General features: G+C 49.6%; 8 protein-coding genes across 8 annotated transcripts; 5 read left to right on the forward strand and 3 right to left on the reverse strand.

Moving 5' to 3' along the window:
• Nucleotides 1–234: 234 nt before the first annotated feature.
• Nucleotides 235–959, forward strand: FOMMEDRAFT_100914 (histone 3; the record flags this gene model as incomplete). Its single annotated transcript, XM_007261472.1, has 3 exons — nucleotides 235–336; nucleotides 401–550; nucleotides 613–959. 3 exons carry the CDS (start codon nucleotides 235–237, stop codon nucleotides 781–783), a joined length of 423 nt encoding a protein of 140 aa, XP_007261534.1. The 3' UTR covers nucleotides 784–959.
• Nucleotides 960–1,602: 643 nt separating this feature from the next.
• On the reverse strand, nucleotides 1,603–3,355 carry FOMMEDRAFT_72805 (acid protease; the record flags this gene model as incomplete). Its single annotated transcript, XM_007261473.1, is given in 5 exon segments — nucleotides 1,603–2,297; nucleotides 2,397–2,452; nucleotides 2,518–2,680; nucleotides 2,733–2,963; nucleotides 2,983–3,355. 5 exon segments carry the CDS (start codon nucleotides 3,353–3,355, stop codon nucleotides 1,603–1,605), a joined length of 1,518 nt encoding a protein of 505 aa, XP_007261535.1.
• An 888-nt stretch (nucleotides 3,356–4,243) lies between these two features.
• On the reverse strand, nucleotides 4,244–5,644 carry FOMMEDRAFT_75265 (uncharacterized protein; the record flags this gene model as incomplete). Its single annotated transcript, XM_007261474.1, has 6 exons — nucleotides 4,244–4,634; nucleotides 4,710–4,871; nucleotides 4,952–5,053; nucleotides 5,102–5,123; nucleotides 5,170–5,470; nucleotides 5,540–5,644. 6 exons carry the CDS (start codon nucleotides 5,642–5,644, stop codon nucleotides 4,244–4,246), a joined length of 1,083 nt encoding a protein of 360 aa, XP_007261536.1.
• A 1,094-nt stretch (nucleotides 5,645–6,738) lies between these two features.
• On the forward strand, nucleotides 6,739–7,974 carry FOMMEDRAFT_73021 (uncharacterized protein; the record flags this gene model as incomplete). The annotated part of the gene is made up of 5 exons (XM_007261475.1): nucleotides 6,739–6,995; nucleotides 7,107–7,159; nucleotides 7,232–7,333; nucleotides 7,419–7,767; nucleotides 7,848–7,974. The coding sequence occupies 5 exons, from the start codon at nucleotides 6,739–6,741 to the stop codon at nucleotides 7,972–7,974; spliced, it is 888 nt and encodes a 295-aa protein (XP_007261537.1).
• A 1,366-nt stretch (nucleotides 7,975–9,340) lies between these two features.
• On the forward strand, nucleotides 9,341–9,968 carry FOMMEDRAFT_74231 (uncharacterized protein; the record flags this gene model as incomplete). The annotated part of the gene is made up of 3 exons (XM_007261476.1): nucleotides 9,341–9,437; nucleotides 9,525–9,663; nucleotides 9,722–9,968. Coding segments are annotated over 3 exons (483 nt in total), but the record flags the coding sequence as incomplete, so codon positions are not given.
• A 510-nt stretch (nucleotides 9,969–10,478) lies between these two features.
• On the reverse strand, nucleotides 10,479–13,060 carry FOMMEDRAFT_24920 (uncharacterized protein; the record flags this gene model as incomplete). The annotated part of the gene is made up of 4 exons (XM_007261477.1): nucleotides 10,479–10,562; nucleotides 10,713–12,401; nucleotides 12,453–12,538; nucleotides 12,601–13,060. 4 exons carry the CDS (start codon nucleotides 13,058–13,060, stop codon nucleotides 10,479–10,481), a joined length of 2,319 nt encoding a protein of 772 aa, XP_007261539.1.
• A 764-nt stretch (nucleotides 13,061–13,824) lies between these two features.
• On the forward strand, nucleotides 13,825–16,895 carry FOMMEDRAFT_100924 (uncharacterized protein). The gene is made up of 3 exons (XM_007261478.1): nucleotides 13,825–14,316; nucleotides 14,542–15,120; nucleotides 15,379–16,895. The coding sequence occupies exons 1-3, from the start codon at nucleotides 13,953–13,955 to the stop codon at nucleotides 16,464–16,466; spliced, it is 2,031 nt and encodes a 676-aa protein (XP_007261540.1). The 5' UTR covers nucleotides 13,825–13,952; the 3' UTR covers nucleotides 16,467–16,895.
• Nucleotides 16,896–18,146: 1,251 nt separating this feature from the next.
• On the forward strand, nucleotides 18,147–20,986 carry FOMMEDRAFT_16239 (Opi1-domain-containing protein). Its single transcript, XM_007261479.1, has 7 exons — nucleotides 18,147–18,442; nucleotides 18,528–18,694; nucleotides 18,749–18,856; nucleotides 18,916–19,081; nucleotides 19,148–19,284; nucleotides 19,339–19,946; nucleotides 20,000–20,986. Exons 1-7 carry the CDS (start codon nucleotides 18,229–18,231, stop codon nucleotides 20,496–20,498), a joined length of 1,899 nt encoding a protein of 632 aa, XP_007261541.1. The 5' UTR covers nucleotides 18,147–18,228; the 3' UTR covers nucleotides 20,499–20,986.
• Nucleotides 20,987–21,081: the final 95 nt, after the last annotated feature.

Here is a 21,081-nt window from a genome sequence, read left to right on the forward strand (position 1 = left end):
GTAGGAACAGCCGCGCCTCCGGTCGCCTTATATGGGCGCGGAGGCGGAGAGTGGCAGTGCTACAATTTAGAGTTCGCAACACAACACAACGCGTCTGACCTGGCACGTGATACTTAGGTTGCGCCTCTATATAAACAGCCGCCTCAGAACTTGCGTTGAACACTCACCCACAACCGCCGCGCCGAGATCTTAAACTCTTACCACCACCACCAAACACTCTAAACTCAATCTACAATGGCCCGCACAAAGCAGACTGCTCGTAAATCCACCGGAGGCAAGGCACCCCGGAAGCAACTTGCTGCCAAGTCGCAGGCGCGTAAGACTGCCGCCGTAAGTGTCTCGTTAATGTTGTGTTAAGTTGGGTTAAGTTGGGTTGGATGTTAACTTGTCCTGAATGAAGGCTGCTACTGGTGGTGTAAAGAAGCCTCATCGTTTCAGGCCAGGAACAGTTGCTCTTCGTGAAATCCGTCGGTACCAAAAGTCAACAGAGTTGCTCATCCGTAAGCTGCCGTTCCAGCGTCTCGTCCGTGAGATTGCACAGGACTTCAAGGTTAGTATAGTCACTATCATTTGTTCATCCTTCATCGATGTTGATTTATGCATGATGCGTAGACGGACCTTCGCTTCCAATCTTCCGCCGTCATGGCATTGCAGGAGGCATCCGAAGCCTACCTCGTCTCACTCTTCGAAGACACGAACCTTGCTGCTATCCACGCAAAGCGTGTTACCATCCAACCGAAGGACCTTGCCCTCGCTCGTCGTCTCCGTGGCGAGAGGACGTGAGCATAGGTTATCATACCTTTGCTTTCACACTTTGGTCCATGTCGTCCCATCCACTTCGTAGCATTATTCATCTACTGTAATCTTATTCTGTATGACCATCCTTCCCCTTTGTTCTTTCGTATGTCATTTGGCCTGGTAGACATGTTCTATGACAATATGATGCATTCTGCAACTCCAATATTGTGTGTCTGCGAAAGTACTGGTGCTATGTATATGTGGTTGATTTGTGACCAGCATTGTGGCGAGCAGATGTTCTGAGCCATACAAATTTGAAAGGTTTTTGACTCACTTAAGGGGTACACAACTAAGACATTGAGTCATCACAAACCCCAATGACTTGACCTTTCAAAACCAAATTTCATCGACATCCACATCTTAACTATCTGTTACTTATAGATATAGCACAAAGGCTAATAATTCTAATTTCATCCACGTATGAATTAAACGTCCATGCATACATACACAAAGTATGCTGATAAGTAATTGTAACGAATCAAAAGAAATATACATGATATATAAAATGACAGGAACAAATATTAAACTTGTAAACTGTCATGACATGAGGTGCAAGACGATAGCAAATTGCCAGTGTGTAACGTAAGCAAGATAGCGACGACGTTTATTTGATTGGTGAGTGAGTAGACGGGTTCGTTCCCCGTGTTGGGGAGTCCATTCGAGGTTGGGTTCGGGGTGTGAGTCCATAAGTGCGTGTTAGAAATACAATTGGGCCGTGGCTGATTAGCTTTGTTGCTCTGAAAGCAGGAGTCCGAGAGGGAGTAGGTCGTTAAACGCGTCAGCAGCCGAGGAGAGGCGGTCGTATCATAGCAGCGCAACGATCCCAGCCAGTAGTGAGACGAACACCACAACCACCCCACTGATCTCAACACTCGGCATAGCAGCAGACGTCCCACTACTCCTCGTCCTCCCCGTCGCAGTAATAGCAGCAGCCGCACTCCCAAGAGTCGGCGTCGGTACCACAGCATTCAAATCCCCATTCATCGCCAACGCTGTCGAACTCAAATTCGCAAACCCAATCGACGGTGGGTTATACCGAAACACCGAATACACATTCTTCAAAAACGTGTCGCCTACGATCCAGCTCGGCGCGGAGCTGCCTGCGCCCATGTCCAATTCGAAGAACGCGCCGAGGCATTGCGAGGTGGAGAGTTGGGTGAGGAGGAAGTCGGCGGGTGAGATCGTCCATGACTTTCCGCCGAACGCCATCGTTGTCGTCACCTGCGTTGAACAGGGGTAGATCCAATACCCTTCGTAGTTCCCTGTACCTGCCTGTGCACCAGGGATCTGCGAGTAGAAGTTCGAGATGACACTAGACGGTCCGCCGACGAGGGTAGTCCCGGTATCAATCGCAGCGTACGAACTCGAGCCAGAAGGCAAGGCAACAGAATTCCCTTGTACGGTGAGCTCGGACATCTGCAGGATCCAATACGAGCCAGTCCCGCCGGGGATGTTCTGAAAGTCAATGTCACCCGTATACAGGGAGTTGTTCACGAAACCTAAAAATAGATCGCGGTCGTTAGCGAATTGAATAAATTCCGCGCTACGACCAAAGATAGACGGCCCGATACTAAATCTGAATCTAAATCAATACGTACCTAAAGTAAAGGTCCCACCGGCCTCCAGCGACTGCGCTTGCTGTTGGTCAACAAAGCTGCGGGCACGATAATCAATACATCATGATGACACGGGCGCCGATGGGAACAGGCATAGACTTACCGCGTCAATTGAAAGGACATAACGGGAGAGTCCCAGGCGCCACTTTCCACCAGGTTCTGCCAGAATGGTGTCGCTCCGGACGACGCGATGGATTGGAAAGCAAGACCCATCAATCCAGATACAGGAGCAGTTAGTAATTGACTCGAAACCTGGTCAACCAGTGCTACAGGCGCTATGTTAGAAATTAGACTCTGCAAGAGGATAAAAATACATACCAAATGTCTGATTCGACACTGAGAAACCGGCCATCTGTACGACATCCTCTGCTAATGATCCTGCGGCTGCGCCACTACCGTACGTGATAGAGAATGGTCTTGACAAATTCCTGAATGATGACGATTTAGAGGCATCAAAGGTGGTGATGTCTTGGCAGCCTGAACGTGAGCTACAGGTCGTGTCGGCTATCCACAGGTCACTGATGGACACAAGGAAATGCAGTAAGCAATCTGTTCACAAGAGCGCCACAAAAGATGACGGGGGGAGCAGCAGCAACGTACGCAGAGCCGGTATCAAGAATGACATCGAACGCGATTGGCGGTGTGCCAACAGCCAGCGACCCAAAGTAGGTCGAGTCTGCGTTCTGGTTTACGATGAGGTTCGTCCCGGAGCCACGTTTTGTGCGGGCCTTGGCGTTGTTACCACCGTTGTACTTGTTCATGAGCCCCTCTCGGTGGCTCTTTGCCCATGCTCCCCATTCATCATAAGTTCTGTCTACGGTGCGACGGGAGAGACGCATCGTCTGGCCATTAGGCTGTGCTGCCGGGCTCGGCGCGGCAAAGGCATCTGCGGCGAGAGCTAGGAGAGCAATGATAGTGCTGCTCGAATATGAGGGCCGCATGACGACAGAGAGAATATAGGGAAGGATGGATGGAGGGGATGGAAGCAGGAAGGGAAGAAGAAAGAGGAGGGGAAGAGAATGAAAGGAACGCTCGACCTGCGAGCTGTGGGGGTGATTTTATCGGAGACTGGGAGAGAGAGGGGGAGGGATGACGGACGAGACTGAGCTCAAAAGCGGTGCGGAGCCAAACACCAAGCACTCAAATCTGCTGCGGGGTCCGGTGCATGCCTAATCCGGCCACGGCTCTTCCGTTCTCTCTCCCAACGAATGCACGTCACTTGCTCCAACAGTGGCCAGTGCAATATCCAATTAGATCGCAAACCTCAGTGATGACAGGCCAGCTGTTAGAGAGAATAAAAGAGAATAAAAAGGAGTGACAAGGCCATGGCCAAGGGAATGCCTCGGAAGTGACTGAAGTTGCTCAACGCTCATTTCGGACATAATCCTTGTTTTCCATTGGAAGCCTTCTGGATTGCCTTGGCTTCGACCGCCGATCCCGCCGTAGTCCATCATCCATGAGCTCATCATACTCATACTCCTCCGTCATTTCTTATTTTTATTCTGCCTTTCATGTCCAGTTCAAAAAAATTGCAGGTAGCTTTCTGCTTGAGCTTTACTCCTCACTCACTCAGCGCTACTTATTTGACGCCCAACCTGAATCATCAACTGCGGACGGCTCATCTTCCCGCCGCGCCGGGTCCCGTCCAATTCCGAAATCCCCGATCCAAATGCCGGCATAAGTGCACTTGGCTCTTACTTTTATTCAAAACATACAAACACGCTTGACAATGCGCAGCACTTCTGCCTATTAGTATTACAAAGACGCTAAATCACCTGTTGCCGCACACAAGCCCGTGCCACTTCCTGACCCAACCATCTGGTCAGTCATCATGTTTCTCGTTCACGGATCACACTGATCTTCCAGCCTATCCAAACCGCGAACTCAATGCCCAGCCATCCATCTCCCTCTCGTCCACCACCGGCCGTGCACCCGATCCGCCAAATCTCCCAGCCTCCCAACCCGCGCCAAAGCTCCAGAAACTCACGAACAACGTCCACTGAGCGCAGTTCCACCGCAACAAGCACACGCGTTCGTCCAGGTGCCGCATAATGATCTACAGTCACGAGGAGCGCAGGTAATAACGCGGGATTGTACACACAATCTACCAGGACAATCAAATCGGGCGGCTCGCCGTGTGAGAGCCGGAATGCTGTGTTACGAGCATGCAGTGAAGCGCCTTGGAGTTCGACCCAGTTGAGCGGTTCCACGCTTACTGCGCTTGTGTATGTACTCCTATCCCCTTCATTCATGGGAAGACTAGATCCCGCTACGGAGCGTTTCGAACGCTTGGACGACGATGACGATGGACGCCGAGTAGGCTTGAGTGTTTGCTGGACAACAGAAAAGTTCGTCGCGACGTTCTTGCGTATGAGTGGCACAAGATAATCAAGATCGGTAACGGTGTAGTGTCGCACCCAAGCAGCGAGAATCAGGCATAACAAGCCAGTTCCCGCACTGTCGAATAGCAACAGTCGACATACCAAATTCAATCAGCTAAACGGATCAAGACGCCAAGGAATAACAAGCTTATTTACCCAAGTTCTAGGACAGTGCATTCCTTGAGCTTCTCCGGATCAAAGAGTGAATACGAAGAGCTTGAGCACAGGTCATTTAAGAGCGCTTGACAAAGTGCCACGCTAGTAGACGTTTATAGAGGATAATGGTGATGGTGAGGAGCTGGTCACCTTACTCTCCAGAGCACACTACCTATAAGAAGGCATTAATTGCTACCCGCAAGTATAACACCAATGACTACCTGTATCGCCTCTCCTTGAACGTAACGTAGTCTTGTCTTGTGCTAGTTCAATATCCAATGAACGTTCACCTTCGGAGACGTATACATTCTGCTTGCGCTTGTCATGCCGCTTGGAGGAACGACAGGCCGCCCCTTCCAAGCCGCTTGGAGCCTTGTGTTTTGTCGTCGGACTTGGCGGCAAGACGAAACGCACGGCTAACGTGTCCTGTCGTGAGTCGACCGAGCCAAGACCTGGAAAGGAGGTCGAAGAGATGTCTTCTGGGTGGCGAGTTGAGAGGTTGGTGTAGAGTAAGAATACCTGTAATCGTATGCGTTAATTCGATGTTGCAACTCGTGTTATTTTCCATTGTGAGGCATGAATGCGAACCTCTTCTTCTGGATCTTCAACCCGCACGGAACCCAGTGGGAGTCTGATGAGCCCAGTTGGATCCTCGAATACGTGTACTTCTGGCTCAGAGTCATCGAGCGACATAGTTATTGAGAGCATTGGTATTGAGAGGAAAGCAAGTCGCGCCGGAACGCGCTGACGAACGCGTCCGGCTCTGTGCACACGATTAATCCTTTTGGTTTCTCTCCACCCGCTGCCGACACTAACGAGTTCCAAGGTCATCTCGCTTTCTCCTCACCGTCTCTCACTCTTTCTGTTATTGTGTACTATTCTGAAGTGAATATCCTTAAAGGCCGCATTGCCGGCCAAAACTCAAGCTCATGCTTGCCATCCGAGCAATATCGTCACCGACGCTCTTGCGCTCTTCATCAACATGTCTCCGTCTTCCTCAACGCTCTCGGTTGTCTCCTATCAGCCTCTGTTCTGTTTATCGTTATGATCATAACGTTCAAGCACGGTTGTTTTCTACAACGTTACAAAGACGTTTCCCTCGCAATCCAAAGGACCAAACAGACACCCGAACTCCATCTGAATCTCAACAGGAGATCGAAGCACCGAATGGATTGGAATCGAATACAAAACCCAAAGAAACTCCGAGGTTCCTCTCTGAACTCGCAAAAGAAGAACAATCTCAATTCGAACGCGATGCCGCAAGGTTCCGCGCACAAACCGGGATGCCTCCTCCACCCGTCAAGACACAGGACGCAATTGAAGGTGTAGAGAAGGATTGTGACCGATATTGGAATTCAAATCCTCCACCACAGTTAAGGTTTCGTGAGGAAGTGTTAAAGGAAGAACCGACGTTTGAGCAACCGAAGTTCGAAGAGGGGATTGGGAAACCGGGAATCTGGAAGCAAGTTGCGGTATGTTCTATCCTTCTCATAGTGTAATACCCCGTGTCATTAGATGACACTTCACTAATTCTAAATGCTATCAGATATCAGGCTTACTGATAGTCCTGGTATTCGGAAACGCAGCGGAATTGACGAACATTGACACCAAGCGGCTGAGTGCAGTATTTCCAAGTCCATTCATGGTCACAAGCGAACAACTTCGAAGAGTTCGACTCGGCATGATTTCTGAAGTTCGTCTATCCTTCTAATTTACTTCAAATGACGCCACAAGTTCTAACCTCATGTCCTCTGTCGTTCCTCGTCTTCATATAGCGACTAAAAAAGATGCTTCAAAAGCTAAAAGAAGATCTTGCGGGGTTACCAAACTCCCTAACATACCCCATTCTTTGGGCATATGTGCAAGTTGCAAACCGCTTCATCAATGCATCCGAAGGGACTCGCATCACGTATGAAATTTGTAATATGTTCGTGTGGGTGTGGCTTGCATGGCAGCTCCGGTTTCTTCGACCGTTCATGAATAAGTATTTTATGCATCATCCGTTGTCTGGGCGGAGTGTTACGCTTCTTACGAGTATATTCAGGTGCGTGTTTCTTGTGTTTGGGGGGAAAGAAAAAGATGTTCTGTCCTGTCTGAAGAGAAAGAGGGTTGAAACTGATTATTATTCTGTTTTGGTTTTTTGTCCCCCTTGAAGTCATCACTCGTTCATACACCTTCTTGTGAACTCATTTGCGCTTCTTGGCTTCGGTGAGCGCAGATCATTTGTTTGTAACAGAAGTAAACTCGGTGAAACGGGTGTACTAACCGCGAATTTGGTAGGCTCGGCAGCAACCGCGTACTTAGTCAAGAGACAGCAGGAGAATAGCGAAGGGGTGTTGGAGTCGACACCGAGGTATCATTTCTGGGCGTTGTTCATTACTGGTATGCAATTATTCGTCATTTTTCGAAGCGTTCCCCCCTGCGTCATACTGACGACAACAACTACTATTCTCTTGCTACTTCGAAGCTGGACTTGTCTCCGCGCTCACCTCGCACATCGCAAGCACACGTATCTACTTCCCTATGTTCCTCGCCGAACTACGCGCATCCGGAGCGGCGAACTCCCTCGCTACGTCGGTGTCAACGGCATTTCGGAGGGTAGGAGGTTCAGTGGTGAAGGATAAGGCCGCGGGGCGTAGAGAGATTCTCCCTTCGTTAGGTGCTTCGGGCGCGATTTACGCAATGGTGATGATTACAGCGCTTGCGTACCCGGATGCACAGGTCTTCTTACTGTTCCCGCCTATTCCCCTGCCTATCAGTTGGGGTGTTGGTGCGATGGTGACGATGGATATTGTGGGCATCCTCCGAGGATGGCGGTGAGTTATTTTTTCCCCGCTTGCGTTCCTTTTTTGGATTTTCTTGAGTACTGATTACCCTTTGTCTTGTCGCCGGATAGGCTCTTTGACCACTGGGCACACCTGGGTGGCGCTGGCTTTGGAGTGCTGTACTACATGTACGGACCAGACATTTGGAACGCACTCCGAGTAATCCATAGACGAAGAATTCAGCCTTCGCAACAATAACAGCCACCACTCCACTCCTCATTTACCACTCTTGTTGACTATTCACTATAACTATTCTCTTAGATTATGCACATTTTTGTATAACTAGCACATTAAACCCCCCGGTATTTAAAACGAATTTAAAAAAATTAAAAATAGTTTATCCTTATTTTTTTTAAATTTCTTGGAGAAGTGCACAGCCACAGGACGATCTCCCATCTATATCGATTTATATCAAATTAGTTAAATTGAAATAATTGTCCTTTACGCAAGGTTAATTTACTTTACGACAAACGGACTTCTTACATATTAGCCTCTTACACACGCTGTCCTTCATCACATAACATCATCTCGTAACACTTCGTCGATTCGTCGAGATGTTTTATTACCTCCATCTTACACGCCCACCGCCGGAAGAACATGCGAACCTGGCTCAGGCGGTGCTTGTTTTGCCGAATGTTGCGAATGATTTGAGGACTGAGTATCCGGATCTCGGAGACTTAAGCGGAGGAGGAGGAGGGATTGAGGTGTTTTATTCGTGGGTGAAGTGTCTCGATACGAATGCAGATGAAGAATCAAAGTCAAAATCTGATTCAGAATCAAAGAATGGAGGGAGGAGGGGGTTGGGACCGATGACGACTCTGCAGAAATTGATGACTTGGAGAGGGAATTCGTATAAGGAGGTGCAGGTTTTCCCTCCTACGGAGGCGTTACAACAGAGGCAGAGCGGAAGTGGGAATGGAGGACGATGGCAGTTGCTACTATGTACTCGCAAGTCATCAGAGAAAGGAGGAGAGTACGCAACGTCGATACAGTTGGGCTCCTCTCCCAAAGACAAGCCAGACAACGACGACAGAGATGAAGATAACTTCGGTGCATACGTCTTCCCTATCCTTTCGTCTCCTGTACGATTCATTTCGACTTCCGGCGGCGGCGGCAGTGGTGGTGGTGCACAACGATCTGCGAAAGGAGGAAAGGAGAAGAAACAAATGAGGAACGAACGTATATTCAAGCTACCTTCTCCCCTCTTTCCCAATAAAAATAATATTGAAATCGGGACCACTGCACCTGGACCAGGGCCGATACGCATTACGGAGCACCTTTCGTACGACCTTGATAAAGTGCGTTCTCGATATTTGTCAAACTTTTCGTTGAGTATATGCGCTGACTGCGATTTTGAAAAGGAAGAAAGTTTGGGATAGTGGCGTTGGGTTGTCTCATTGGCTTGTTTTGAGTGTACGAAATGCAGTAGCTGGTGACAACAGTGTACCAACTGTCGTGCAAAGGCTCGTGCAGAGTAAAGAACCGACTATATTGGAGCTAGGTACGTTATCGATCTTCTTATATTAATACCACAAGGTGGTGATTGTTGTACTCCTATGTGCATATAGGCGCCGGAACAGGTCTCGTTTCCATCGTTCTCTCCACACTGCTTCATCACTTGCCAGATCGAGTACAAGCGAACATGATCGCTACAGACCTACGTGAATACCATCCTTTCTCACATACTGCAGCTGTCGTCGATCTCAACAGATTTTAATATTCCGCATTTGCCACGAATATCTCTCTAGCATCCGCAATAGAGGTTCTGGACAAGAACATAACAGATAACGAGCACTGCTACTCCTCAATCCGCCTTAAGAGTGCTGTACTAGATTGGGACGAGGAGACGCTACCCGAAGAGGTGCATGACGGTGTTGACTTCATCATGTCAGTCATTTTTCCCATTAAGAGTCCTACTGCTTTCCTAACTGATGTGCGAATATAGAATGGCAGACGTAACGTACAACACATCCTCCTTCCCCTCACTCATCAAAACACTCTCCCGCCCTCATAAACCCCCAGCACCCCCGCCAACTGTTCTTCTCGCATACAAAGAACGTGACCCAGATGAACGCCGACTCTGGGATATGGCACTCGAAATAGGACTGCACTTTCAAGAAATCGGACGCATACCTGGTGCCGGTGGGATGCCTGTTGAGATCTACTCAGGAACGTTTCGAGAGTCGTTCTGACTAAGATATTAACATTGCCTTTAACGTTGCTTTTTTTTTTTCAAACCAGTCGACATGTATGTGTTACAGGAATTATGTACAGTGCGTCCACGGTCGGATTACTAAAATAAATTATATGCCGGAGGCCGTTGTGAGATAGTCCAGAGAGAAAAGGCCGCTCCGAGCGGCAAGTTCCATCCACGAAAATAGACGAGGTAATCGGACAGGATAATCAGTATAAGCATCGTTCAGCACGGTGGTAATAAGCTCGTAGCGATAGTAAGGGCAGCAGTCGTGAGCAGAAACCTAAGTAGCTGGGAATGTCGGAGATTACACAGCAAAAAAATAAACTAGGCGGAGCCGAAGTGGTCCAAAGTACAGGATACGAAAGCATAAAGAGGAGGGAGCATCAATTAACTTCGCACATCAGGCCACTAATTATGATGAGTTGCGGAAAATAGTAAACCAGATCGCCTTTTTTTTGATGAACTTCGTTGAGATATGTTTCAGCTGTTGTTCGCGATATTGAAGTTAATCGAAGAGTTCATCCACAAAGAGATCAACCGCGGTGGAGTCGTTGTCAACAACAAGGAAGCGTTTTGGGCGGCCAGAAGACTGATTTTAAACATGGAAGAAGTTAGCCAAGGAAATTGATACCTCGTGAGAAAGAGGTCCGAAGTGTTCTCAGTTGACAGGAAATGTAAGAAAATTAGGAGCAGCTAGACGGAAAGGAGTATCGATGTAGATGTTGCAAGAAGCACGCACCAAGCTACCCGTGCCCGTCGAAGAAGAGCCACGAACTTCGCGCGAGTCACTGAAAAGATAATGCTTTCCGCGATTTTTGACCTTTTCACCTGCGTTCCGTTGTTCATTCGTTTGTTGAACCTCAAACATATCGAGACCAGATATGAAATCCACATCAGAGTTCATGTGTGCAATCGCCGCCACCAAAGTAGCATTCCCGCCTTCCCCTTCGTTACCAATTTGATCCAATAGTAGGGAATCCTGGCTTCCACCCATACAGTCGATGAGCAAACGCTCATTCGAAGTTTCTTTCAGAGTAGCGGAAGCCGAGGCAGAACGTTCCACGTTGGCAGCACCAGCAATAGGAACGTTAGGCGCGTCCAAACTGCGCTTGTTGCCGGTAGATATCGAGTCCAACTGACCGAGACCCTTATCGGATACATTAGTCGTGCCGTTCGGACATGTCTCCTGCATTAGCACACGAGATATGGCGCCCTTCAGTGTTGAAGTTGGGATCCCATCCACCAACTCGGCAGTTTGAAGTGCTTCGGCTGTTGAAGAAATGTTTGGGAATGCAGAAGCACCGTTCGTATCATTGATGGCGGCACTTTTCTTCGGTCTTCCTCTACGTTTTCCAGATCCCGCCCCCTTGCTCTTCGGAGCTTTGCTCTTGCTCTTCGCGGATGCACGACTATTCCTGGCATTGAGATCAGTTGGATGATTAGTAGTCCCCAAGACAGTTTCTTCGCACTGATTTCCAACGTCCGTAGCTGGTAGATCGTGTGGGGCTGTACGTCTGTCTGCTTTGGATCCGTTATTCACGGAGAGGTATGTGGACTCTCGAGATTTAAGGGTGGCGCGAGCTGCGGAGCCACACGCGCGTTCACTAGCGAGAGTTACAGATCGAGTGGTCCGGGCCGACGAAGTGGTATTATTAACGGGCCCGTCGGTCGTCGCGGTACTGGCGTCTCTATTTTCTTCTGTAACGGCGATTGCCCCAGAATTAGCATCGCCATTTGCAGGTCCGTCAAGTAGACTTGTAGCATGCGCTATATTCGGAGTGTGGAATTGATTATTTTCCGAACCGGTCGTTGCAGCGGCGTTTGCAACTGAAAGTATTCTCTGACGCTTCGACTCACGCATCGCAGTCTGCACTGAACTTTGAAGTGACGGCGCCGGGGGGGATTTTCTACTTATTATATCGATCCCGGCGCTAGAAGAGTTGACAACACCTGTCGAAGAACGTCGTAGTGAGGGATACGGACGTAAACGAGGCGTAGCCCTATTTATTGAGCAGTGACGTCGCAGTGAGGGTGAGGAAGGAGTGAGGACTTCCTGCATGCTGGACGATCTTGCGGCTCTGGAGAGGCTACGTATTTGGGTAGGGTTAATAGGCGGTACGTCATCTAAAATCAACGTTCGCTTGCGCTTTACACCTCGGGGAGTCTGCTGCCCTTGGTCGCTTTGCTCGCGCGAATATGCGGGTATGGGTAATCTAGCGAGTGCGCGCTCCACGCTACGTTCAACTGCACGTTCAATTGCGGGTGAGAGAGCATCCGTAAAACGAGAGAAACGTGAGGAAAGGGCGTCAATATGTGACGGTATAGAGCGCACGAGAGGCTCGATAGGGGCGATCTTGGTGATGAGTTGTGCATGCTGTGACTGCAGCGCCGCCTGCGCTTCGTAAAGTTTAATCACTGAGTCACTTAGCTAGTGCAGAAATGAGATCCGTGTTGCTAATGGAGGAAGATGAACACTGACAAGCCGTGCAATCCTATCATTGGCTTTGTCTAGCATACTGCTATGGGCCTCGAAGCTTTTTATGAGAGTTGCTTGTGATTTATATACTGCATTAAGGAACACCAAATGAAGCGCATATAGGCAGAGTATATGGTGTGGCAATGCGTACCCGTGTCGGAAATTTCTGCAATGGTCTTGTCGCCACCCGCGTCCAGTGATTCGCGCGCAAGCTGCACTTCTTTCAAAGCCTGTTCACTGCGCGAGCCGAGAACTTCCATATGCGCAGAAAGCTTTTGCATGGATGCTTGGATGTCACTGAGGAGCATACGGGTCGTAGCGATTCGGTCCGGGAAGGCAATAGAGGGAGGGGCAGGATTACCAGCAGCGTTAGGATTACTTCCGTAGCCTTGATTCTGTTCGGAGCATGTGCCTTGGGCCTGTGACTGAGAGCCGGCGACTGTGGCTGTCATAGTGCGGAGAGCAGGAAGGCGAGTCCATAAGAGGCTTCTGGTGGGAAATTTTGGCGGGCACACGTTCGTTTGAGAGCTTGAGGCCACCGCCGTGGGACTCGCGGCGAGAGCTGTCGCCGACGAGCTAGGTGCAAGAGATGTTTGCGAACGGAAGGGCATTGCACAGTAAGCTAAGGATTGACACTTGGTGGTACAGAAACGGCGGGATTTCGTGAGAGAACATTATCACACGACACGTGCCCAAATAAAATGCACAGGTCAATTAACCGGGGGCTGTGCACATGACACACAAATCAGCATCCGCCGGTTGCATTTCGCGTCTTGAACTCTACTTTTTTTTTCGTGTTTGTCAATCATCAGAGCGCCTTTCGTATCATTGTTCTGACTGTTGGCAGTGCCTGTTTCAGATAGCAAGGATATGGCCTCGTTGCGAGGCAAGCGGACTTGTGGTGGAGAGAAATCTGCGTCCGTCCGGAGTTGCCATAGATGACGAGGGATGGAGAGTGCTCGCTTAGATGTGAATGCGATATCACCGTTATCGATCCACATCCGCTTCTGGTGCTCGGAATGGGAAGTCGCGCAGACTGGGACGTATTTAGGTGGGGAGGAGACTGTTTTGCGAGGATAAGATTGTGTTTTGGGCGATGATGTAGAAGATTTGATACGAGGCGATATGGGCAAGAGATGGCTGAACTCAATCAGAAGTGGGTGTGGTGTCTATCTTATCGTATCACGGGGCTCGACCCACCCTGAATTGACTTGAAATGAACTCACCGCCATTGGTCCAATTTGTCGGCAATTGCTTACGTCGTTAACCAAAAATGGTGTTTCTTCTCCAAAAAAGGAAAGGCGTTCTTCGTCATCTCGGCACAAGTCCCGCCTTCTTCAACTCATCGGTCATCCTCATTCCATCTTTCCCCTCAGCTCTCTGCCTCTTTTCCCTCATCGCCTAGCCCGTATCGCACGGCACAGCGACAAAAGACGGCCACTATTCGATCTCGGGAGATATCTTGCCCCACTTCCCGGTACTGTCGGACGCCTGTGCTTTAATATGTCTCCGATAATCCTCGAACCTCCCACCATGTCTTTCCACCACAATAACAACCTCAACAACCTCGCCAAGCTCCAACTTAACCATTCTGCCTCTCCATCCGCAGATGATGTAGCCAGTCGCATCGAGTCCCCCAAGGCCCTCAGTGCCAGCTCGTACCGACCCGTGCTCCATTCTCCAGCGCCGCCCTCCTCGGGTCATTCGCCCTCTCCGCGCGGTCGCGAAAGGCGTTTTGATCAAGATACTATCACAAAGACAAGCAGCGATCTTCTTCCCTCATCTTCTCAATGTGCCAGCTGTAACGCGACAAAGACGTCGCAATGGCGCCGTGACGCTGATGGCAGGCAAATCTGCAATGCGTGCGGTAAGTCATCTATTCTTTCTTCCCTCCCTCCCACTCTCTGCTTCTATGATCCCCGGCCTGGATCCAACACGTGCTGTGCATGATCTGCCTGTTCCGCCTTGTTATAACGTGTCATCGGCGCACTAGATTGTTTCACCTTCCTGAAGCCTCGTTTATATGATCCTTCGTGCTATCATGCTGATCCTCACCCTCTGCATCGTGTTCGACGCACTCTTCTATCCACAGGTCTTAGCCAAAAGACTCGCCGTACCCCTAGGCGTTCATCCATCTCGCGCTCATCTCTCTCTCCAGCTGGCACTGGATCGCTGCCCCACCACACTCCCTCCAACTCCGATTCCTCTCCTGGTCGACAGATGTCGGGTTCTCCTCAGCACTCCCCAGTGGCGTCACCCATGAATCAGTCAATCGTTCAACAAAATAACAAGCAACAGCCTCAAGTGCAGGCTCTCAGGGGTACGTGTCCCGGCGACGGGCGTTGCGACGGAACGGGGGGTACGTCGGCTTGCGCTGGCTGCCCTACGTACAACAATACGCTCCAAGCTCGCTTTGAGCTTGAAATGGCTGACTCTCAGGCTGCTTCGCCTTCCGTAGATCTCAGCGGCAGCTCGCCGGGTACCCACGCGCTTGCGCACGGGAACGCGCAGCACGATACTATTACTAAAACCGCCGAAGCTGGTACCAGCGGGGGCAGGATGCCCCGTGGCCGCAGTGCGGTCGGTGCACTCAGCTGTGCAAATTGTGGAACGAGCACAACGCCCCTCTGGCGACGCGACGATGCAGGCAACAACATTTGCAACGCGTGTGGTGAGTGCTGTTCACCTGATCTTCATCTTATCGTCTCCCAGTCACTTTCCCTTCTTTCGTCCACGCGCTTCATCCTGATTCGGAAGGCGCGGAATTTGAATTATTTTCGCGATCGCTTCCTTTCTCCCATCTTATCCATCTTATCCTTGTCTGATAAGCCAATAACTGTCGCCCCTGCTTTTCCCTGGATTTTCTAATGCTCTGAATGTTCAGTTTACTGACTAGTCGTGGTAACTACTTCGACTTATGTCTGCACAGGTCTCTATTACAAACTTCACGGCACCCATCGGCCGAATTCGATGAAGAAGACGGTCATTAAGCGACGGAAACGCGTGCCAGCAGCAGGCCCCGGCCCCACAACAATGCAGATGCCTTCACCTGGTCAAGGTTCAGGTCGCCAACTCCCTCGCATGTCTGAGCAGGCAGCTGCAGAGACACTTGTTTCTGTAGGTCGTGGAGCACATGATCGTAGCCCTATCGGCGAGAGCGACGACGACAACGATCGTCAGCACTTGAGGAAAAAACCGAGGCGCGGAGTTGCTGGAGAGTTAGGACCGGAATACGAGGAAGGCGAAAGACTGCGGGAACAACGCAGACGTGAAGGCTGGCAAGAAGAAGGCCAGCCTCAAGGCTCGTCATCAGGTTTTGGGACCTTCTCCGTAGACAATCAAGCTGCGCGTTCTGGTGCATTCTATAGCCCTTCGCTAGGCCAAGCTACAGGCGGATATGACTTGCCACCACTGAACGCTGCGCTCGGCGGGGATAAAATGGGTTCTCGATATGCTTATGCGGCGCAGGGAGCTGCATCGTCGTCGTATTCTCGTTCAGAGGGCATTCCGACTCGCACGCATTCCCCTGCTTCTCTGCACCAGCCGGGTTCGCAACAATCCGCACCTCTTAATACTGGCTTCCACTTACCGCCACCACACGGCCTTGGGCAGGGACATCCACCCTTTTTCCATGGATCTGGTGCAAGTAGTGGACATCTCGGTCAGGCACGTACGAGTTCGCCTCGTGCGCCTTCTCCGCTTCGAGAGGGAACCACAGGAGGAGACGGTTCGGTCGTGATAGTGCCAACCATCAACGAACTTGAGGCACATTACCATGAGCTCACAGAGCAACGCCGCCGAATGCAGGAGATGCTCGAAAGGACGGACCGGATGATAGCGGGCGTAAAGCGTGGAATGGACGAAATGCGTGGTGGAAGTGGGGCTGGAAATGGAAATGGCAACGGGGTTAGCACAGGCGCAAGTGCTAGTGCGCCTCTCCCTCTGTCTTCACGCGGAGACCGAAGGGAGGGAATGAACATCTGGCCTGTCGCCCCCGATCCCTCCGCCCGGGAATGATACAACCCACGCACCAAGTAATCTCCTTATGGATTTTTTGAAGACAATGGTGATATACGTTGATCTGTCTATTAGACTTGTCTGTTCACGCTTGATGCTGAGCCGTTCAAAAAAACTCTCCCACCTCGCTATTTTTCTTCCTTTCTCAAATTTACCTTGACACGTTCATCTGCCATGTATATGCTTATTTACACCCTTTTAATCTCGCCGATAATCTTTCCATTTTCAATATCTCATGTGTCGGCTTATTGCTTCATCGTCCCTTGCATTTACCTTGCTTCCTTTTTGCTTGTTTGAGTCCTCTTCTGATTGTCCCAGAAGATGGTGTTGATCATCTTTCTTCACTAGTACTTCCTGTCGCACTTTAGTAGACATCACGACCTTTTCTGTATCAGCATTGTGTTACTGTATGTAACGTATTTAAGGGAGTGCACTATTTGATTTTAGTTTTGGACAATTACGTGAAACGCAGGCTCATTAAGAAGGGTACGAAACTTTAGCTGTCCTTGCGTTGAAAAACGGCGTGTAATCACAGTGTTCCAGGCTCAATGTAAAGACTTGATAACAACGTTTACTACTTGTTAATAGTCTCATGCTTGCGGGCTCTATACAGAAAGGGGGGCAACAAACAGTTGGTGAGAGAGTTTGTCGGCTTTAAGAAAAGAGGGTTAAGCTGAATTTAGATTATACAACGGAGGAGATAGCATTGAACATGCGAAGCAAGGCCCTGCTTGTCAGCATCAGATTAAACGTTACTTTGCCTCAGTCAAAGATGCAGTATGTTCAGCGCCTGCACCCGAATATCAATCACAAAGATGAGGGTACAATATCTTTTACATTTCAATCGGCAGCCGGATGAATATCGAAAATAACCCACATCATTTGAGCAAAGATTATCTCTGACTGAAACGGATCCGTGTTGTGGATGTGATCTAAGCGAAGTGCGATGCGATTACATTTACAAGACGCCAAGTCGCAAACAAACCCTGGCCCATCTTCTGCTGAAGTGATTGATACGAGATGATTTTGAATGGCGGAGACAAAGAGCCTTTTTGATAGATTCGCTACCGAGCATGGCCACTGATAGACAGATTATTTGTGGTGATGATCTGTGGTGTTGGTTGGCAGGGAGGAAAGAGTACAAGAATATATCATATGTGACGCAACAGAACTGATGAAGGACTGCTGGGAGCTAAAAGTCGGACTAGCTAGAGCCAAGGAAAGAGAGGGGAGAACACATGAAAATCTAATTAATATAAATTTTTGCGTGCTCCAATACATTCCTCGTTATTAAGCCCATGCCAACCGCGAAGAGTTAGCAGTGGTGTTATTGCAAGTGCCGTCCTCGCCAAATGAACGCATTCTGTCTCAAGAGCACCAGCTGCTCCTGAGAGATCAACTGGGTATGAGGACATATACTGGACTGAGAGTGGCAACTTGCATGCGTATTGTGGAGAATGTTTGCTTTAAGAGGTGCTGGAATTCGTAAAGGCACAACAAATGATCGGCTTTACCTGAAAGGGCACAACGACAGGGCAGAATCCGACGGCGATCAAATTCGGCGGAATTTGTCATCAAGGTGCCTCGTGGAAAGGCAAGGGCATAAACGCGTGAAAGTTCCCTCTCAATACAAGCGATTTAACAAGCCCGCATGCCTCCTTCCTCCCTCTCCCGCTCTGTCTCTCCGCAGCCACAGCCAGCGACTGGTCGACTCTCCCTCAGCGCCCTCTGCAATCCATCGCCAGATCAGAATCCGTCGTCAATGCCTGAGGACCAGCCAGTCGCGGGCCCTTCTTCGCCCTCTCGCTCAGACTGCGCAAAAGGCGATGGTCGCAGAGCCCCTGGAAAGCAGCTGTCCTTGAATGCAGACGATGAAAGCGTCATGATTGCTGTTCGTGCACTCGACGACATGCGCAGTGGTGCTGCAAATGGTACATCTTCGTCTTCCAGCCCGTCTTCCTATCATGATAATTCCCGTGCGTATCTTTTGCCCCAATTTTTCACGCTCTTTGTTTATTGTTTTGATGCATATGCTCATTGTCGTGAATGTGTTCTGCACAGCGACGTCAGATGCTACATCACTGACGGCGGTCTCTCAGAGACTCTCGATGTCTCCGGAAGGCTCATCGTCTTCAGCACAGTTCGTCTCGCGAGTGTCTGGTTTACCAATTGTCAACACGGCTTTACGAGCTTACGAGCAAAGCAAAGCAAGCTCGAGAGTAGTAAAAGTATGTATAAAATGTTTCCTTTTGCCTTTAGTTATTGACCTGCTGCCTTCCTAGTATGGGGCGGAGATGATGGAATCGTCCGTTAGAAGTATCTCCAAGCCTGTAATCGATCGTCTTCCAGTCAACCAGATTGACGAGTTTGCATGCAGACAGCTAGATAGAGTACGTTTCTATTCCAAACTTCCACTGAGGACCCATAGGCGTTAACATCTTACCGACAGTTTGGAAAATACGGCGGTGATAGTCGAGAACTTACTCCCAGCCAAGAGCCTCGAAGACGATCAGAGGACGATGACAGTCGAGACCAGGATTTTCTGGAAGTAAAGGCTCAGTCCACTGCGAAATTCAGCATTGGTGATCAGGATGACGACGAAAGGCAAGGATCAGGTGAGGTATTTATCTAAACCTAGAATTGGCGGTGTACTGATGGTATGGACTTTAATGATGCTCCAGGCACACCATCACGTTCTTCACAGGAGATAGCGCCTCGAAGTCGCTGGCATAACATTTTATATGAGGCTGGCGGAATTAGCGCTGCTGTGAGCGAAGAAAGTATGCGAAGGATGAAATATTGCCTCCAATGGCTGCAGGTATGATGCTCGTGTTCCGAGTTGTGAGCACGCATTAACGAATGATTGTTGTAGTATGCGACTGGGCATATTGACGATCGAATTCTTGTGCTGAGAAACCTTATTGCGTCCTTACAGTCGCAGGGCGAAGGTGGTGACGCGCGGCCGATATCAGCATCACATATGCAGACCCTTACGAACGTCAAGCGTGATGTGGTTGGGACCATTCGCCAGGCTGTTGATGTTGTATCAAAGTATGCGGGAGGAGCCCTACCTGAGCCCGCGCGTACGCGTGTGCGGCAATTCATTTTACTCCTCCCTCAGCGCTGGGCAAATTCGGCACATAGGCAGACGCAAGTACCTGTCCAAGGACACACACCCGGACAGGTGAAGACAACGAGTAGACGGCATCGACGGGCTCTCTCTGGTACAGGTTCTGGAACTGTATCTGCTTCGAGCACTGCTCCTCCATCACCATTACATAGCCCCAAGGTTACAACTCGTAGTCTTCTGCCATTACCTGTTACGGCAGAGAGTAGCACACCTAGGCAACCCACAGCCCGACCAACGGCCGGATCTGCAGAGCAAGCCGCACAACGCATTCTAACACTGGCGACGGAGAGTCTGGACATGATACGAAATGTTACTGGTATCTGCAAGGAGAGTTTGGAACGTGCAGACGTGTACGTAATTCACATCTGGAATGAAAAGCTGTCAAAGACTAACATACGTAAAGATGGGTCGATCGTTTGCGCGTTATTGGCGTCCAGCGTCAAAATGCTAATGGTCCATCTGATGAATCGACACCCCAAATTGTTCATCGCGCAACGTCTGAAGTTTCCGAAGGGACGGTCTCGAGCTCAGCTAGTGTTAGCGGGAGTGCAACGGCGACTTTCACTTCTTTCCCACCCTCACCACGCTCATGGCCGGTTGATGCACCATCACCTGCTGGACTCTCCACTAACACGTTCGACGCATTGACCCTTAATTCCCTTTCAGCATCTGGATCCGCTCTGGCTACGCCTCGGTCAAGTACTCAGAGTCTACCTACTCTTGCAGGTTACGACTGGGAATATACGGCCCAGAAGCTGCAGACAATTCGAGATACGGATGAGAGCTATGAGATTGTTGGTAAAATGGATGCAGATGCGGAAGAACGGACGGCTGCGAGTGCATTGAGCGCCTTGAGGGGTGGTCCGCGGGCTGCTTCAATGGATATCGACGATAAGGAATGAACTGATTACGCAGTTTCGCTCGCGGTCAGCTTTTACTTTGCTTTTAATGGGGATCGAGGAACGCGAATGCATTCTTTCGTTTGGGTCGATTCGTACGGTTTCGTTGTACCGTTTGTTAGAAATTTACCGGCTGGCCGTCTGCTGAGTTGCAGATACACGTGCTCTTAGCCCCTGACTGATTTATTCCTCTCTTACTTTTCTCCTTTCTCGATTTTTCTAATTTCTTTCCTCTGCTGCTCATTATTCTACCCGCCTCTGTCCTTTCCATGCTGCACCGGAGTACGCTACGGTCCTTTACTTTCTCTCCGTTTCTACTCGACACCACTACGTCGGTTTATTCTTTCTTTCTTCACTTCTTTACTCATACATGTACACTTGTGTTTCTTTTCGATTTTCTTTGTGAATTTTACTCGTTTTTCGTTATCAGATGGACCGATGTATTTCTAGGCTGAATATACTGTACTGGGGTTAAATACGTAGAATGCGAACCCGTTAGTCCCGTGTTTTCCTTCTTACGACTGTTGTTAATCTTAAAATCCTTTTAAGAGCAGACGTATGTTCCGTCTAATATTAATCATTACAA

The sequence above is a fragment of the Fomitiporia mediterranea genome (genome assembly GCF_000271605.1).
Source record: "Fomitiporia mediterranea MF3/22 unplaced genomic scaffold FOMMEscaffold_1, whole genome shotgun sequence".
Classification (NCBI taxonomy): Eukaryota; Fungi; Basidiomycota; class Agaricomycetes; order Hymenochaetales; family Hymenochaetaceae; genus Fomitiporia; species Fomitiporia mediterranea.

Bases quoted from the DNA above. Each gene is read 5' to 3' on its own strand.
- FOMMEDRAFT_100924 (XM_007261478.1), top strand. From the start codon at position 13,953: ATGTCTCCGATAATCCTCGAACCTCCCACCATGTCTTTCCACCACAAT. The intron at 14,317-14,541 runs GTAAGTCATCTA...TTCTATCCACAG, and splicing joins GCAAATCTGCAATGCGTGCG to GTCTTAGCCAAAAGACTCGC. The intron at 15,121-15,378 runs GTGAGTGCTGTT...ATGTCTGCACAG, and splicing joins CAACATTTGCAACGCGTGTG to GTCTCTATTACAAACTTCAC.
- FOMMEDRAFT_16239 (XM_007261479.1), top strand. From the start codon at position 18,229: ATGCCTGAGGACCAGCCAGTCGCGGGCCCTTCTTCGCCCTCTCGCTCA. The intron at 18,443-18,527 runs GTGCGTATCTTT...TGTTCTGCACAG, and splicing joins TTCCTATCATGATAATTCCC to CGACGTCAGATGCTACATCA. The intron at 19,082-19,147 runs GTGAGGTATTTA...ATGATGCTCCAG, and splicing joins CGACGAAAGGCAAGGATCAG to GCACACCATCACGTTCTTCA.